The sequence below is a fragment of the Megalops cyprinoides genome, chromosome 14 (assembly GCF_013368585.1).
Source record: "Megalops cyprinoides isolate fMegCyp1 chromosome 14, fMegCyp1.pri, whole genome shotgun sequence".
In the NCBI taxonomy this organism is placed as follows: Eukaryota; Metazoa; Chordata; class Actinopteri; order Elopiformes; family Megalopidae; genus Megalops; species Megalops cyprinoides.
In genome coordinates this window covers 12,210,587-12,227,176 of record NC_050596.1, presented here as the reverse complement: position 1 = coordinate 12,227,176, position 16,590 = coordinate 12,210,587, and the positions used below count along the sequence as shown (strand labels likewise).

The following is a 16,590-nucleotide window of genomic DNA, read 5'->3' as shown; positions in this document are numbered from 1 at the left end:
GATTTTTGTTTTGTGATGTTTTTTTCTTTGTTTTTGTTTTTTTTTTTGTAAGGAGTATTTATGTATAGATTCATTATTAAAAGACATCTGCCCTGTTTTTCAGGGCCTGGTGGAATTCTTTTTTTACAAACACCAAAAAAGAAGGTTTCAAAGGTTCAAATATTGATATGTAAATTGGTTTTAATAAGGCCTTACGTTTTGTATGATAAACTAGTCCAGAAGCACAGGAAACCTTACTTGTATGTGTTCAGATTATACAGAATGATATTTCTGATGAAGATAGTAAAGTGAAAAAAAAATGACTGATTGTTACATTTTGTACCTTAGTGGTAATGGAGTGAGTCTGAAGACCAGGACATAGTCTTGTCTCCACAACCTCACGCGAACGTAAAACTGCACCATAACTTTTACCGCGGTGGGTATGGTAGGGGAGGAAAGGTGTTGTTCTCTGTTACCAGCGCAAACATACACTTGTACCCTAGAGTGTTCGTCACTGTCTATGTGTCTCACCCCCCACAAAACACAGCCAGGGGGAAAGGCCGAAGCAGACAGAGTGATGAGTAGATCTGCAATCACAAAAGGACAAAGACCAATAACCTTCCAAAAAATAAAGGGTACATTGCACACGGTAGTTTTTATTTATATACATGAACGAGTAAATTACTACAAAAAAACCAGAACAAATTGATAACGGAACAGGCTGGAACAGGATATCGCAGTACCTTAGCCTCTGTTCGCGAGGGGCTCAAAGATGCATCTGGTGGTCGTTTTATTTAAACCTCCACAGCCGCGATGCTCGTGAACGATTTATGGAATCACAAAGTGAACCTTCCATGTGCTTTAAGCAGCTCTTAACCTAGCCACACAAGGGTGCCGCTAACCAGTCAAAAGCTTCTCTAAAATGTGTTTGTGTGCTGTTGAGGAAAAAAGCTAAAAGAAAACTGGCAACAGCAAACCATATGAACTGTCCTAAAAAATCACTACATAAATTAGGGCCATATATTATATATATATTTCCTACATGTGCTTTTTATACTTTTCATGTGCTTTTACTTTGCCTGGTCTTGTGATGCCATTTCAGACAGTAGAAATAAATGGCTCCATGAATATGAGGCTCTTCAGAGCTCCCACAAATTTGTATGTGTCCAGTTCTGTTGCTTTTAGCTATCTCTCGTTTTTTCCCCTCTGGTCACTTGCTAACTGTTTGCCTTAGAGCTTTCTATTTTGGAATAAACTATACCTAACCTCAGACTCTGAATGCTTCTTTTGCAGCTTTGGTAATTCTGGTGATGGGGGTATGCAGTCAGTCTGCTTACTATGGTGATTTATTGTTCTTTGTAATTTGAAAATATTCATTTATATTTAATTTTTCAGTGAATTCCAAACACAATATGATGCCTAGGAGCAAAAAATATGTAATACTTCTTGAAATCTGTTACTCAGTATTTAGTGCCAGAGAGATTAGATTGAATTCTCAGATATCATTTCTCAGTTTGTTTGCAAATTATACAACTCCAATGGACTCTTGCCACAATTTCTCTAAATCACCTCAGTGCCTATCATTTTAAATGCAAGAATTACATGCACTTCGGATCAATGACAATAGTGTTAATGGGTAATAAATTATACATTTTCCGCATATTCATTTGGAAAATATACATAATCACATATCAACTTTGAGACTTCGGACAGATTTATCTTGGTCAGGTCTAGATTGCATCCGGCCATGATCCACTGATCTTCATAGTATATGGACTAGCAAATGCGTTTGGTGAACAGGAGGAAATATCCAGCTATGTCACTTAAGTACATCTTTGCAGATCTACTGTATCTGCAGCTTGCACATGTATACAGGAGACCCTTTAAGGGAGAGAACAGAATCGGCTAGCAAGCACCATCTGTCGAGCACATTGCATATTTACAAATACAACATGGCAAAATGATTAGATAAAAAATAAAACAGCTTTGTAAAAAATAAATATATGTACAAATACACTTAGTTATCCGTACTGATCGTGGAGTAGTCCTGTGTCTCTTCTCTCTGGGGAAAAAGAGAAATGAGCTCAGGATGAGAGTTTTCATACTTAAAAATTATACTTTTTAACTGTGGTTAGACTCAAACAGATAGTGGTTCAGTAATCAATCCTCACAAAACCTGATGGTATCAGCAGTCAATTTGCATTCCGGAAGGCAGAAAATGTTCAAAGTATAACTGGCTAATGTTACTGAATTGGGTTTTGTGGTTTTTAATTTGTGCTGGAATAACCAGTTTAATTGCTGGCTGCATCGTATGATGGAGCATGCAAAATCATAACACCACAAGAGCCATTGAAAGTGATGATACAAAGATTAAGTCAGACTCATGAAAGAGTGATGGGAGATTTAAGCTTCATGGGCCTCAGGATAAGTAGATTCATCATGTGTTAGCTGTGACTCACTTTTCTGAACCAATCACAATGTTTGGAATGGAGGGCAGGGTCATTCGACCGGTTTATATGATTGACGGCTTGTGGTAGCTCCACCCATAACAGTGTTCATGAAATCTCTCTGTGTGTTTACATACACAGAAAATGTAGAAAAGCAGTCCTCCCACAAAGTTCTGGTCACAGTTTACACACTGCCACTTGGGAAAAGATAGCTAGTGGTATCTTACTGGCATTGGCAGCAATCAATTGCCCATGTCTGAGGCAACTACCCATATGACAAATCAGAAATTAACTTCTAAAAGTCAAATGTTTTTTTTTTTCTTTTCAATTATTTGCCAGTATCACTTTCTCTTCAGATTGTTTGCTAAGAAGCCATGCCATGCCATGTTTCTAAAGAGCTTTGATACGTCTCACTCACACATGATTGACTGCGTCAGGTGGGGTGCGAGGGACACCATGAGAGTTTAAACATGGCAGTTTTTGCGTCCCATGTCCGCGCACCCCTCCGCTTGGCTTGGTGCCCGGCTGCCGCCAGCTCTCCACAGCAGTAAGGTTTAGTACAGGATGACAGTAGACTGCTTGTCTGTACAAATGGGCTCTTTCTCTCCCACTGCTACCATGAGGACAACATCCCTCACAGCAGAAAAGCTGCTTCTCAGTGAGATTATGTGGAGATGCAATTAGCTGTCTGCTTGTGTGGTGACAGGCGTGACAACTTCCCATTACATTACATTTTTGTCATTTAGCAGACACTCTTAACCTGAAGGACTTATAGAGGTTACAATTTTACCTTTTTATACTGCTGGATATTTACCAAGGCAGTTGTGGGTTAAGTACCTTGCCCAAGGGAACAACAGCAGTGACCCCAGCTGGGAATTGAACCCTTTCAATAATAAGCAATGCTCCTTACCACTACTCTACAGTACTGCCCTTGTTTCCGTGTACACATTCCCATGTATCATGCATCATGATTCCCCTGCTCACTGTTTAGAAACGGCTGATAGATTTTTTTTTTTCATTATTTTTCTCTTTATTTCAGACTCTCTAGTGAATAACAAGATTAAGCTTTCAATTTAGAAATGTTTTTGGTGGTCATTTTACAATTGATTACTTATAAGATGTCCTTCACCCACAAAAACACTACAGGGTAAAATATTCAAGAACATGCGCAGGTTCAAATATTTATGAGCAGTTGGTTCATAAGATTATTTGGGATACTCTTGAATAACTTTGGTGCCCATTTTGGCCAGCTGGTTCTTTTCAAACGAGACAAAATGATACAGATATGGCAGATATGGTCCCAAGAATCCCAGACAGAGCTCTAATGCTTGCTGCCAGAGTGCCAGCACTCTGACCACTAGAGGACAGTATCGTGACATGGGCTGACTGATGCCACACGGCCACAGATGATTGGAGGAGGAGGAGAGGGGAATGACTGAGGCACACCTGTCAGTCATACATCAGCGCATCAGTGATTAGGGAGACAGCTGGGAAGGGAAAGGAGAAGGGCAGGCGTCCAGCTCTCTTTCCCAAACAGCTGCCTTGCCACCGACTCTCATTAATAACTCCCCGCAACGCTTCTGTGAGCCGCCGCGCTGAAGAGATACGTATTCATTCATGAATTCATTCACTCCTTCGTTCATTCATCCATTCATCCATTCATTCTCACTCTCTTTCTCTCTTCTGCTCTCTGTGTCCCTCTCACCCGGGGCAGTCAGGGTTCTTCATGCCATCTGCTCTGTCCCAAACACTGAGGGCATTATGTTTCCTTTAGAGTCATCGTGTTGCTTTATTATGTGTTCCTGGCAGCCCGCGGACGATGCGCCCGTACGCTGGCTGAGGCACAGTGGACCTGTTACAGAAAGTCCGCAGGCCTTCATCTCTCGGTCAGGCAGTTTGTGAAAAGACCCCTGCCCCCCTCCTGCTTCCGCTCCTGCCCCTGCCCCCCTCCCATTCCCTCATCTAAACCCCTTCAGCCTCGTCCCACCGCTCCCCGTGGCCACACACCTCCATCTGCTCGTAGATCCAGTCGAGGGCCTGGGTGATGCGGGTGTAGACGCCGGGCTTGTTCCTCTCTGCGCAGCCCTGGCCCCAACTTGTGGCCCCCACCAGCTTCCATACTGAGTCTTCACAGGCCAAGGGGCCCCCACTGTCCCCCTGGGAGGCAGAACATAGGCTGGTAAGAAATCATAGAGGTACAGGTAGTAATACTAATACCTGGCATACACTGTGGTACATGTATTAACAGTAATACCTCATATACAGGCAATAACATGCTTAGTAACTTTCACTACCTGTGAATGCAGTACAAATGAAGATTTTGCAGCTAAGAATTTTGAGGGAGTTGAATGTGTTCTTCCAGCTTCTGGAGGACTTGTATCTCACACCCCCACCTTCCCACCCCCCATGACTTCACACTTTCTGGTACCTGGCATGAGTCAGTGCCCCCCTCCAGGTATCCAGCACAGATCATCCAGGGAGAGATGAAGCCCTGGTACACCCCTGGCTGACTGCAGGTCTTGGTGGAGATCAGTGGGACCCGGGCGGAGTACAGGGACACGCTAGGCTCACCTGACCAGAGACATTCAACAAAAGACAGGGCCTCGTGGTTAGAGCAGCAACAGACAGCTTTGCATTCAGTCCATGACAGAACAAATCCGCATAAGAGAGACGGAATGAGGGCCTGCACTCTACTCAGCAGTTAACTCAGCCTGGGGAAATGGCTACAGGTTGGGACAGGGAAGAAGCTTAAGCATTTGGGTCTTCCCAGCAGGAACAGGGATCTCATTCTCTCCTGTGTTAGTCAGTGGTATGGCTTTCAAATGCATACAGCACAGTGTTTTCTGCAAAGGGCTTCAAGGAGCACTGCTTGTGAAGACTGGGACAGAGCATTGTAGAACAGCTTAGCAAGATTACTAGTACAAACAGAAGTGCTAATTTTCATCTGAAAAAATTTCTTTTCAGGCCATAGATATACAGCAGACATTTGACTTTTCTCTTTGCCAGAGACCTGTGCAAATAATTTGTGTAATGTGTATGTTAATTAAACACCCTCTTTAATAATCAGTTTTGAAATTCAGGAATACAATGCTTAGTGATTGTGTGAATTCATACAGATATGCCATCTAACATTACTGTCCACTAGCAGTGTTCATCAATGTGTTATACTTAATTTATATTCATATACTCCACAGTCTAGAGTGACATTTATGGTCAATGGCAGTCAATCCTTGGTGCCACCCCACCTTACTCCACCCCCAGACTCACCCCCGTCTGATGTGGCCCCCCACCCGGATATCCAGCACATCTTCCCATCCTCATACTTCTCCTCAAAGTTGGGGAGGCAGATGGGCTCCACGAGACCTAAGCGGGACAGCTGAGCAGAGTCAGATCACCTTACATTTCCCAGCAACACCTGGGAAAGAGAACTTCAGGCCTTTGAGAGAGATGAAGGAAAAAGACTACCATCAAAAGTGAGTGGCTCCGCCAGCTTCATGAGGGCGATGTCATAGTCCAAGCCCTTCGATCTGTAGCGGCTGTGGTAGAAGATCTTCTCCACGGCAAGATACTGCGCCCCATTGACTGGCTGCTCAATCAATCCCACAAGCACTGCCCACAGCGATGGGTCCTCAAACCTGGGGACCCACTGACCAATCACACATTTGCGAACATAATACCCCTTTTCCACCTGTGGAGGTGGAGACAGGCTAGCGAGTCAAAACTGGAGGGCTTGCTATAACACAACTGTTTTTCATGGAGTTGTCCACAACCAGAGCTGTAGCCCACGATGTTAACACTGAATGCTAGCCAGAGCCAGATGACTGACTGAGCTTCATCTGAAAAACTAGAAGCCAAACATATGTTTAGCAGTTGTTTTGCTCTGATTTTCTCCTTTCTCCCCTCTGAGTGGGGCATCTCAGGTTTAAGGACTGACACCAAAAGAAGCAGAAAGTTACACAGCTTGCAAACTCCACTCATAACTCCCTTGTGAGTAGGCCAGCACCAGTAACAGTGAGTAACAAACTAACAGGCCAGCATGACAAAAATGAATAAATCCATTCTGAATATGAACTAAGCAGGTCAGTCAGGTTCCAGCTCTGCAATGGAAAAGCAGCACGAGACTCTTTGTAAACGATTCAGGGAGACACATACTCATTGTAAATACTGGTTTATTTGGTTGATTTGTGGGAAATAGGCACCTCAGCTGCTATCTACAGTGTATGTTTGTTTGAGTGTGTGTGCATGTGCGCTCCCCTGCGTGTGTGTGCGTGTGTATGTGTGCATGTGTGTGAGTGTGTGTGTGTGTGTGTACGCACGTGTGTGTGTGCGCATGAATCTGCGCGTGTGTGAGGCAAACTCACCCATAGACGCAGTGGGCTGCAGTGAGGACCCAGCGCTGCGACACAATGGAGCCCCCGCAGAGGTGCTCTCTGTGGTAGTGCAGGCTCACCTGCCAGGGGAACTGGCCCGGCCTGGAGAGGTTCCCCCCCACAATGCGGGCCGTGAACCGCGGCCTGATGCCGCACTCTGCAGAGGGAGGACCACACAGGCTCTCAGAGGCAGGAGACAAACACTCATAGACACACAGGTGCGCACAAACACAGACATACATACAATGTTCACCCCCCTCACACAGTGACAGGGTCAGATACGGAAACACGCAAACTGACACACACTAACAGAGTCACATGGTCTCACACACACACAGAAACACACATGACCATATACATACGCGCACACAACCAAACCTGAACCTTTGTGCAGAAACCCCAACCTCAGAACAACCAGAGAAAATAAATCACGGTAAAGTGCTTATCTCTGACTTTGATCATACAAAGCATATTACACTGTCAGCAAAAAGAAATATTCATATCTCCATAGTCATAAATCTGATAGACAGAGCTGAAATGAATGAGCTACACTGAGGCTGGATTGCAATCGACACAAAACAATCTTCAAATTTACCATGACTGCCTTACGTTTGCAAACTGTCAGATGTTTCCTCTACCCTAACACCAACAGCCACATGTGGGATTGAGCCTGCATTGGACAGTTCTGATGATTCATGTGCCACTCACCTAGACACTTGAGTGTTGTCACTTTCCCCGAACTGCACTCTGTCTTACTGCAGGGGCACACCACGGAAAGAAAAGCAGAATTAATGGTGAGAAGCTCAACAGATAGCAAGTTACCTGTACCCAGAACGATTTACTTCTGTTGTCTGTGTCATACACTATATATGAGTGTGTATGTGAGTGTGTGTGTGAGTGTGTGTGTGTGTGTGTTTCTCACACAAAAGTTCCTCTGCCAAGGTGTGAATGTAAATGGAAAGGAAAATCAAAATACGCTTGTGCGTTTGAACTGTAGAATTACATTTTTTTGTGGAAAAACTGGTGTTCAAGCAATGAATGTAGATTACGTGGATCAAGGATGAATCACATCCTGAAACCTGAAACCTCTGAAAAGGAACATGTGTTAATGTTGCCTGGTTATAACATGAGATGCTGTGACTACATGACCTTTGACCCAAGTACTCCGCGTAAGTCATCTTCCTGACAGGTCAGCCTCCTCCAGCTGAAGGTGTGTATGGGCTCATCTGAGGGCGGGGTCTCTTGCTGTTGGAGTGGTTCCAGCTGAAATGTTCCTGACAAACACATGCATGCTCCCGGGCTGCCGACCCACCTGAGGTTGGTGGAGTTGTGGATTTTGATGGCCTGCTGGGAGCCTGGCTGGCTCAGGTTGATGGACACCAGGTCTTTCTGGAAGTCCTGCTCAATGGAGGAGAGGGGGAGGGAACTGGAGTTCACATAGCTGTGGGAGGGGGAGAGAGATCATGGATTTACTGCAGATAGTGAAGGGGTGCAGAGACAGCTGTAGCACACACACACACACACACACACACACGCACACACACACACACACGCACACACACACACACACGCACACGCACACATTTTCACTGACAAAACCTGAAAAAAGAGCTGTACCATGAAAAAGTAGGTATACCAGCTCTGGCAGACACACCCTCCAACAACATTTATACAGGGGACTAGAGGAGGGGCCTGGGTGGAAGGGGCTTCAACAAGAGTATAATCTCACTTCACTGGTTAGCAAGAAATAATCTCTGATTCCTGAAATAGTTGGCAATGGACATACGACATAATGAAACACGGTGCACATTACAACGCGGCTTTTAAAAGCCATTAGTGTACAGCATGATTTTGAATGTCGTGACACACTTGCTCATACTGAGAGCGTGTGATAATGATTACCCACCGCTTTTACTGTCAGGGCTGATTATAAGAGTCACACTGCAGTTAATGTGGCCTCGGGGAAGAGAGACCCATCAGCTCCCCCTGTCAGAACTGGGAGGTGCATGCTGGGTAATCGTGAGATAACGGGACAGTGAATGATCACGAGCTCTGGCACCTGGAGTATCCCAGCTGCTTGCAGGCAGAGTTTCCCAGGACTGGGCTCCAGTCCTCCGAGCACACGGTCCGCCACACGCCCTCGCTGAGGACCTGGAGCACGGAGCTCTTCCCAATGAGGCGCACTGAGGGACAGACAGACGGACAGGGAAAGTCAGGGAGGTAGACGGGTGGGTGGGTGAGAGGGGGAGTCGTTTATGTGTTTGGTCAGAGTGCGTTCTGAGAGGGACGGCGAGGTCAGGCTCTTTCTCACCGCAGCGCAGCTCGTCCTCGCCGCGTTCGCAGTCGATCACACCGTCGCACAGCGCCGAGCGGCTGATGCAGCGGGAGGATGAACCGCAGCGGAACTTTCCAGCGCAGCTCAGACCCACTGTGGAGAGAGGAGCCGAGGAAATTAAACTGCGCATTCAAATGCACACACTCACACGCACACACATTTAAACATACACACACACATTCACTCGCACACACAATTACACAAATAAACACACACACACACACACACACACACACACACACAAGCACACACACGCACACGCGCACACACACACTCACTCGCACACACAATTACACAAACACACAAACACACTCACACACGCACACACACACACTCACTCGCACACACAATTACACAAACACACACACACACACACACATACACACACGCATGCACACAATTTGAACAGGTTCACTTTGAACACACTTTCTTTTCTTCTTCCACTACAGAGAAATGAACAAGCACAGACACACACACACACACACACACACACACACCATTTTTCATTGCAGAGTCCTGTTTTTGAATTTATCTTGGATGATTCCAACTTTCAACAACCTCTTTGTGATTCATGGCTGCCAGATGACCTCACTATTTCCCAGAACCTATGTCAATGCCACGTTAACGACATAACAGGACACCGGCCCAACGCCGGCCCAACGCTGGACCGAACGCAACCCGAGTTCCCCACACACATCCTCGGCAAACTTCACAAACTGAGCCTCCTCCTCCCCAATCGCATAACTGGATATGGGCCATTAAATATTAACGCGACCGCGGTGGTTCCTTCTATATCGGCTCATTACGAATGCATGGCGCTCACCTCCCACCCCGATGCCGATGGAGAGGATGAGTGCCACCGCCACGCACGCGGCAATCAGCAGCTCCATCCTGCGCGCCAGCAGCCGGCCGCGTAACGTCTTCTCCTCGGCGAAGTCGTCCTCTGTGGAGGCGCAGTGAGAGAGAACGGAGGGGGATGGAGAAGCTTGAGGTGAAGCACTATACATCTGTCAATGAGACAAATCTGACCACTGCTTCCCCTAGAAATCCTGTTGTTGTTGTTATTGTTACTGTTGTTGTTATTGTTACAAGCAAGCCATAATCTTACAAAACTTAAAACCAAACCCAGTTAGTGCTAGAATGTAGGAAATATATATTACAGGAAATATGTAATAGGATCTTGGACATATAGAAAGGAGGGTAGATAGATATATCATATATAAAGAGAGCTAATTACTTCTGCCACTGCTGGTCAGTGGAACAGAGGTTGTGTGATCATCCTTTTGCATCCGTCTGTCTATCTGTCTGCATAGATGTAAATCTGTCTGTGAACTAGCTGAAAAAGCCGTGGTTGAATTTGGATAAACCTTTGGAACAAACAAGAAATTATTTGAATTTAGGGTCCCTGCTACAACTGTAAAAAGTGGTGAAGGTGTGCACTCCACCAAGCGCCGTGCTAGTTCCACATTGTGTTTCACTTAGACTTCAGGGGCTATTCACAAGAGGAGAGGCTCTCGATTTGCTCCAGCACCCGGTCTCCGTACCATTGATGAAAGGCTGCACCTTGGTGATAGGCATGCCGGGGCTGGGAGGGGGTGGAGGGGGGTCCGCAGGGGGGTTCTGGGCCTCGGCGGAGGAGGCGTTCTCGGGTTCGGCGGCACTGTCGTCTGGAGGCGGGGTGCCGTCCGGGCTGCTGAAGGGACTGACGTTGATGGTATTGGGGGTCTCGACAGCCGGCAGGTCCTCGTCAGTCACTGACACCACCTCAATCCGGGAGGGGTCCTGCTCCTCCTTTGCAGTCTCCTATAGGGAGAGGGTTTACAACTGACTTCAACCTGACTGTCTCCACTTCAGACCCATTCCATCTGGATATGAATCGTAAAATGGCTCCTAAATTCCTTGAAGATGTTACATATGTGAGTTAGTTACACCCTGAGTAGAGTTTAAATAAATTACATTCGTCTGGAGATATTTGACACCTTATCGCTGGTCCTTGAAACTGGTCCATAGACCGCTGTGACCCTAGCCAGTTCACCCATTTACAACCCTGCCCCCATTCCTGACATTTACTGAGTCATATGTTACAGTAAAATAAATATTACAATAATGACACAAGTATGAAATAAATTTCAGTGGTACCTCACCAGGATCAGAAAATCAAGAAATCACTTTAAAACAAGACAAAGTAATACGCAGTTTCATACCCAAGATATACAACCTTAAATTTTATATTTTTAAACAGTACTTAATATGTACATTACATTATATGTATTTAGCAGATGCTCTTATCCAGGGCAACGTCCAGCACAATAGAACATAAGTGCATCCATTGAAATGGAATATGTATCCATTTAAGTTGACTATACATTAACGGCAAAACTCATTCCTGTCCAAACTAAAAACAGCCACAGCAAGTTATCTGGTGTACACACCTGCTCCTCTGCGGGCGAGCTGACTTCAGCAGCCGCTGCCTCCTCTTCGGTGTTGGGAGGGCTCGGCTCAGGCTCCGCCATGGCTCAGTCCGCAGGTGCTCATTTCAACCTCATTACTGAGGGGCAGACAGTGTCCTGAGCCATCAGAGCGAGAGAGGCAGGAGAGAGGAGGAGAGGGAGCAGACAGAGGGCCCCGACAGCCTCACGGCAAGCCCCACAGACAGACCGGAGACTCTGGGGAAGGTTCGGACAGAGACCAGAGGAAAGAGAGGAGAGGGAGAGGGAGAGGAGAGAGCTTGCTGTAGAACAGGACAGGAGAGGAGAGGTGCTCGCACACACACGCAGAGTCTGCAGACCAAGCCGGCCGAGTCTCCAGGACTGCGCGGCTGTCACGGCTCCGCTCAGGTACAAAGAGACACCTGAGCAGGTGACCGCTGAAGAGCTGCACCACTCCAAGGGGAGATCAAGTGACCACATGCCTCCAATCTCCCAGGTAGAGTTACAGAGCTGAACAGGGGCTTGGACAGGGGCCCTAGGTGCCACACAGCGGGGGCTAGCCCTTACTGCCAAAGCCACTCAAATGGTTAAAATACTTCATACAGGTTTATATTCCATGTTATATTATATAAAATTATTATTATTATTATTATTATTATTGTATTCCACATTATCTGCTCAGAAGACATCCCTTTCAATGTACTGGGAGCATCACTGATTGTGCAAAAGAAACCAGTATCAGTGCTGTTTCCTCTTAACCTGAGTCATGCTGACCGAGATTCATGGCTTATTTAATATGTATGTATGTGTATGTGTATGTGTATGTGTTTGTGTGTGTGTGTGTGTGTGTGTGTGTGTGTGTGTGTGTGTGTGTGTGTGTGTGTGTGTGTGTGTGTGTGTGTGTGTGTGTGTGTGTGTGTGTGTGTGTGTGTGTGTGTGTGTGTGTGTGTGTGAATGTTTGCGTGCATGCTCCTGAATGTTATCTGTGCACTTGTTTGTAATCTTCCCAGGTCAGGTAACGTCCATGCAGTTTGTTCTTGAATTACTTCAGATTGCTTTCGGGGGAAATGAGAAGGTACAGCAGTGATGACAGCAGTGTTGTATGTTTTAGATAATAAGTACTTCCACATTATGATATCCCACCTGAGTTCAAGCATTGTATATAACACAGTGCAATAGCTATCTATAACAAATTGTTGTACAGACCCACAGCCTGCACTCCTGTACTCTTTAACTTATTGTGCAGTAGCTGGTAACTTATTGTACAGGGTCTGACCATATTTAATTTTTATATACCTCATTTATTCCATCCTTATGCCATTCCAGGTGTGTGTCCTACACTACTCTTGTTGTTTGTTGGATGATATTTGTTGTTGTCACCTTGAAAATCATTGTATGAATGCACTAAGAGAGACATTGGAACCAAATTCATTGTATGTGTAAAAGCATGCTTGGTCAGTAAAGTCTGATTCTGATTCTGACATAGAAATGAGTTCAAGGGGGGTTGAAGTCTCCAGTCCAATTTCATGCAATGACACTATCCTGCCAGAAGGTGTCAGCAACACCTTCTATTACTGCATTTCATTGGCCATCTGAGGAAATAACGCAGGTTGGTTTTTAGAAGGTAAGAACACATAAACCCAAACCCTGTCATCACTGTTCATCTCCTCCCTACTGACAGTATGAGTTTGTGGTGTGAATCGGGGTAGAGACAAGGTGGAGTTTTCTCAGAGTGGACCATTGGATAACACAGAAGGGCCATTAGTAACCCACCAGGGATAAAGACTGGCAGTTATCCAGAAGCCTAAGAGTGTCTCAGAATGTCTGAAAAGGTACATGTTAAATTGCTCAAAGAGGATGCACACATATATCCATATGCATTTCTATATATAAGACCTTTAAATGTTCAAACATGTTATGTGGTCTCTAAATATTTATTGGAAACTTTGTAGTTCAAGTTGGTTCAAATGAGGGAATGAATAATGTGGCTTGGAGTTTTTGATGAAAGCCAAGCTTGATATCAAAAGATTTAAGTCATCATCACAAGTCAAATAAACAAAAGAATCATAAAACACTGCATTTTTATGATTTATTGTGTCACTCCACAACACCCTATTCAAGTTCAGTGAAAATTCAGATAGGTAAACTCTAGAGTCTTATAGTAAGTGTTTAGAATTTCTTGCAAATAAAGACAGAGATTAGACTCTGCAGTATAGTTTTGATTCTATTGCCATATCTAGCTCATCGGAATTTCACAATGATGCTGTGCCATTGCTGTGCTCTACCGAGAATCACTGCAATGTTTCAGAGACGTGCAACAACAATCTGCATTAGCTACTTCCAAACCATGCTTTTGCAATAATCACCATAGGGTGAGTTTCACAACTCATAAATACAGAAAAAAAACACCCGGATCGCACGCTGTTCCAAATGACAGTAAAGCCTTCACTATGATCCATTTTTTTGTATGTGTCTGTGTGATTGTTTTTTTTCCTCTTTAATATAGAGCGCACACCTAGCCCAGAAATCAGGGAATGCTGAGAGTTGATGGAGCTGAAGTTTGGGCAATTGGTCACAATGACTCATTCCCGGGACGATTTGGTAGAGTAAACCAAGCACATGTTCTCTCTTAATCCCCTCCTCCTCCACCTCCTCCTCCTCCTCCTCTTCCATTCTCAGTCACGACTACGGAGATAAAGAGGATTCAGTGACTCAGCAGCTGTGAGCAGAACGAATCATCCAATCCCATTTCATCCTCGTCTGCTCTCTGCACGGCGAACTCGGGACCGATGGCGACCCACTGATGAATGGGCAGATCCTTGCTGTCTCTCACCCTGAAAGTGTCTCTGAGCGCCTCATGTGAAATTATTATAATCTCTTACGCTGGGGCTCGGGAAATAACCTTCACTGCCACTCAGAATCATACTCGTGTTTCCTTCGTGTCCAACATTCATTTAAAGGGTTAGAAGCAGGAAGAGAGCATTAGCCAACAAAAAAGAGCACTTTGTGTCTCACTTGAAAAGCATCACTGCTCCTCACCAACTTATAACATTTCCAAAAACAGTACAAGTAATGGTTGGACTAAGTTCTTAAGAGCACAGAGATTGAATCAAAAGTCAACATACCCACAGATCGCTAGGAATTTAATTCTAGGTTATATAAAGAGAAGACTACAGATGGACTATTTCACTGTGTGTTCATCACAGCAAACACATATCTGAACTGCTCACCTCATCGTGACAGCAAATGACGAAGTGGCAGACTTCACCTCATTAACTTCTCTGACCTGACATCACCAGCATGGCAACCAGAATTGGTCAGTTAGAACAACTCCCTAACAATGGGTGAGGGGCTCATTGATATTAGTTACTTTTTAACTTTTTGAACTGATTCACGGTTTATTCATGGTTTTTAGCAAGTTGTGCAATAAAAGTAGGTGGATGTGTAAGGTGTACATCAGGTCTTCATGCTATATAAGCTGACTAGCTATTAAGACCCATAAATATGACAGCTAGCAAGATTCACAATGCACACCCTGTTCACCAATTAGCTAATTAGCTAATTAATCACAGTATTCTGTTTAAGATGTCTGCTCTAGTTTTGTGATAGCAATTCGATGTTTTTACAATATATATCTTGTTAAAAATGTAATGCACCTCCTCTTTTCAATTTATCAGGCAATTTAATGAATGAATTTAATGAATAAAATGTATTAAAATACAACAATAAGGTCATACATTAATAAATCATGTGATGATATCTATAATTATCAAGTACATTAGCACAGCTGGGGCTCCAACATGCAGCCCCAAATCTGTGCTGATATTCATGCTTTTTTTTCGTGTAATGTTATTTATTGGAAAATTAATTGGAACAACTGACTCCACTTTAGTGAATGGCTACCAAGAGAAAACATTCGGGCACTGGCTAACGAACACTACCTGGATGCTCAGAGAGGTTACTAGGCCATGCTGCTGGAACAGGCCACTGAAACAGCTCAGAGACTGCGTGAGTCACTGCAGCGAGGGCTAATGGGGAGAGACTCCTGAGTCACACATCTGACCTCTGCATTCAACACTCATATCCGTCCAGACCAGTGTAAACATACTGAAAAAAAATGAATACATGGTGGATTTACAGCTATTAAATAAGCAGTTAATTCAAATCACAGCCTGGCCAGATTCTAATACAGATTATACATTTAAAGGCCATAATACTCAGCATAATGCCAGGCTACTTTTGCAAATAGGACTTATAGGAATTATCCAATATCCTTATTATCGAACACCATTATGGACATTTGTACACATCCAGCAAGATATTATAAGGTACTGTGTTTTTACTGTGGGTTATATGCTTTAATTTTCGGCACTGTTTTTCATCTTGACGCCAATTTCTGTCATTCCAGCTGTCATATACCTATAATATTGTTGTTCTTGTTGCTCCTGTTTAACATATTTAATGTATCACCAAATTAACTGTAAAACGCGTTGGAGCGTCTTTCAGGTAAATAAATCATCTGTCTTGCCTTCCATTGACAAGGGTCTTGATGAGACACGTGCTGCTGCCTAATACCGATAACGTCACGAACCTCTCATTCATCAGAATACGTCAAACAGCTCCTTTGAGTCAGCCGCTGCCGCTTTCATGTAGATAGAGGATTTCCACAGCGCGACAAATTCTAGCAAGGAAGGACCCCTCTTCGACACCGCAACCTTCACTACAAATTTGTCGCTGAGGGATTGCTGGCTCCAAATTGTAATACAGTTGTGATTTCTTCATTCCTATTATATATTGCGTGGCTTTACAGTTCTAATTACAAATTTTTCAGGTGAATGGGCAGTTAAGGAAGTCAAAGAATGTAAAGGGACAGATCAGTAGAATGATAAATAATAAAGTAAGAGATGCTTTTCAGGGACTTGTTTTTAGGCGTTTTACAAATGTTTCAATGATTATTTTGCTAGCATAACGTTACTTTGCTAATAACTAGCAAGTTCCTAGTAAACAGTCTAGTTATCTAATTATCCTTT

At 44.3% G+C, this 16,590-nt stretch overlaps 1 protein-coding gene across 1 annotated transcript; it reads right to left on the bottom strand.

Moving 5' to 3' along the window:
- Nucleotides 1–1,996: 1,996 nt before the first annotated feature.
- On the bottom strand, nt 1,997–11,644 carry tmprss3a (transmembrane serine protease 3a). The gene is made up of 13 exons (XM_036545596.1): nt 11,564–11,644; nt 10,676–10,934; nt 9,955–10,074; nt 9,108–9,224; nt 8,856–8,979; nt 8,109–8,237; nt 7,505–7,551; nt 6,788–6,953; nt 5,892–6,061; nt 5,694–5,789; nt 4,855–4,997; nt 4,434–4,583; nt 1,997–2,041 (listed from the first exon to the last, which is right to left on the bottom strand). Exons 1-13 carry the CDS (start codon nt 11,642–11,644, stop codon nt 1,997–1,999), a joined length of 1,647 nt encoding a protein of 548 aa, XP_036401489.1.
- Nucleotides 11,645–16,590: the final 4,946 nt, after the last annotated feature.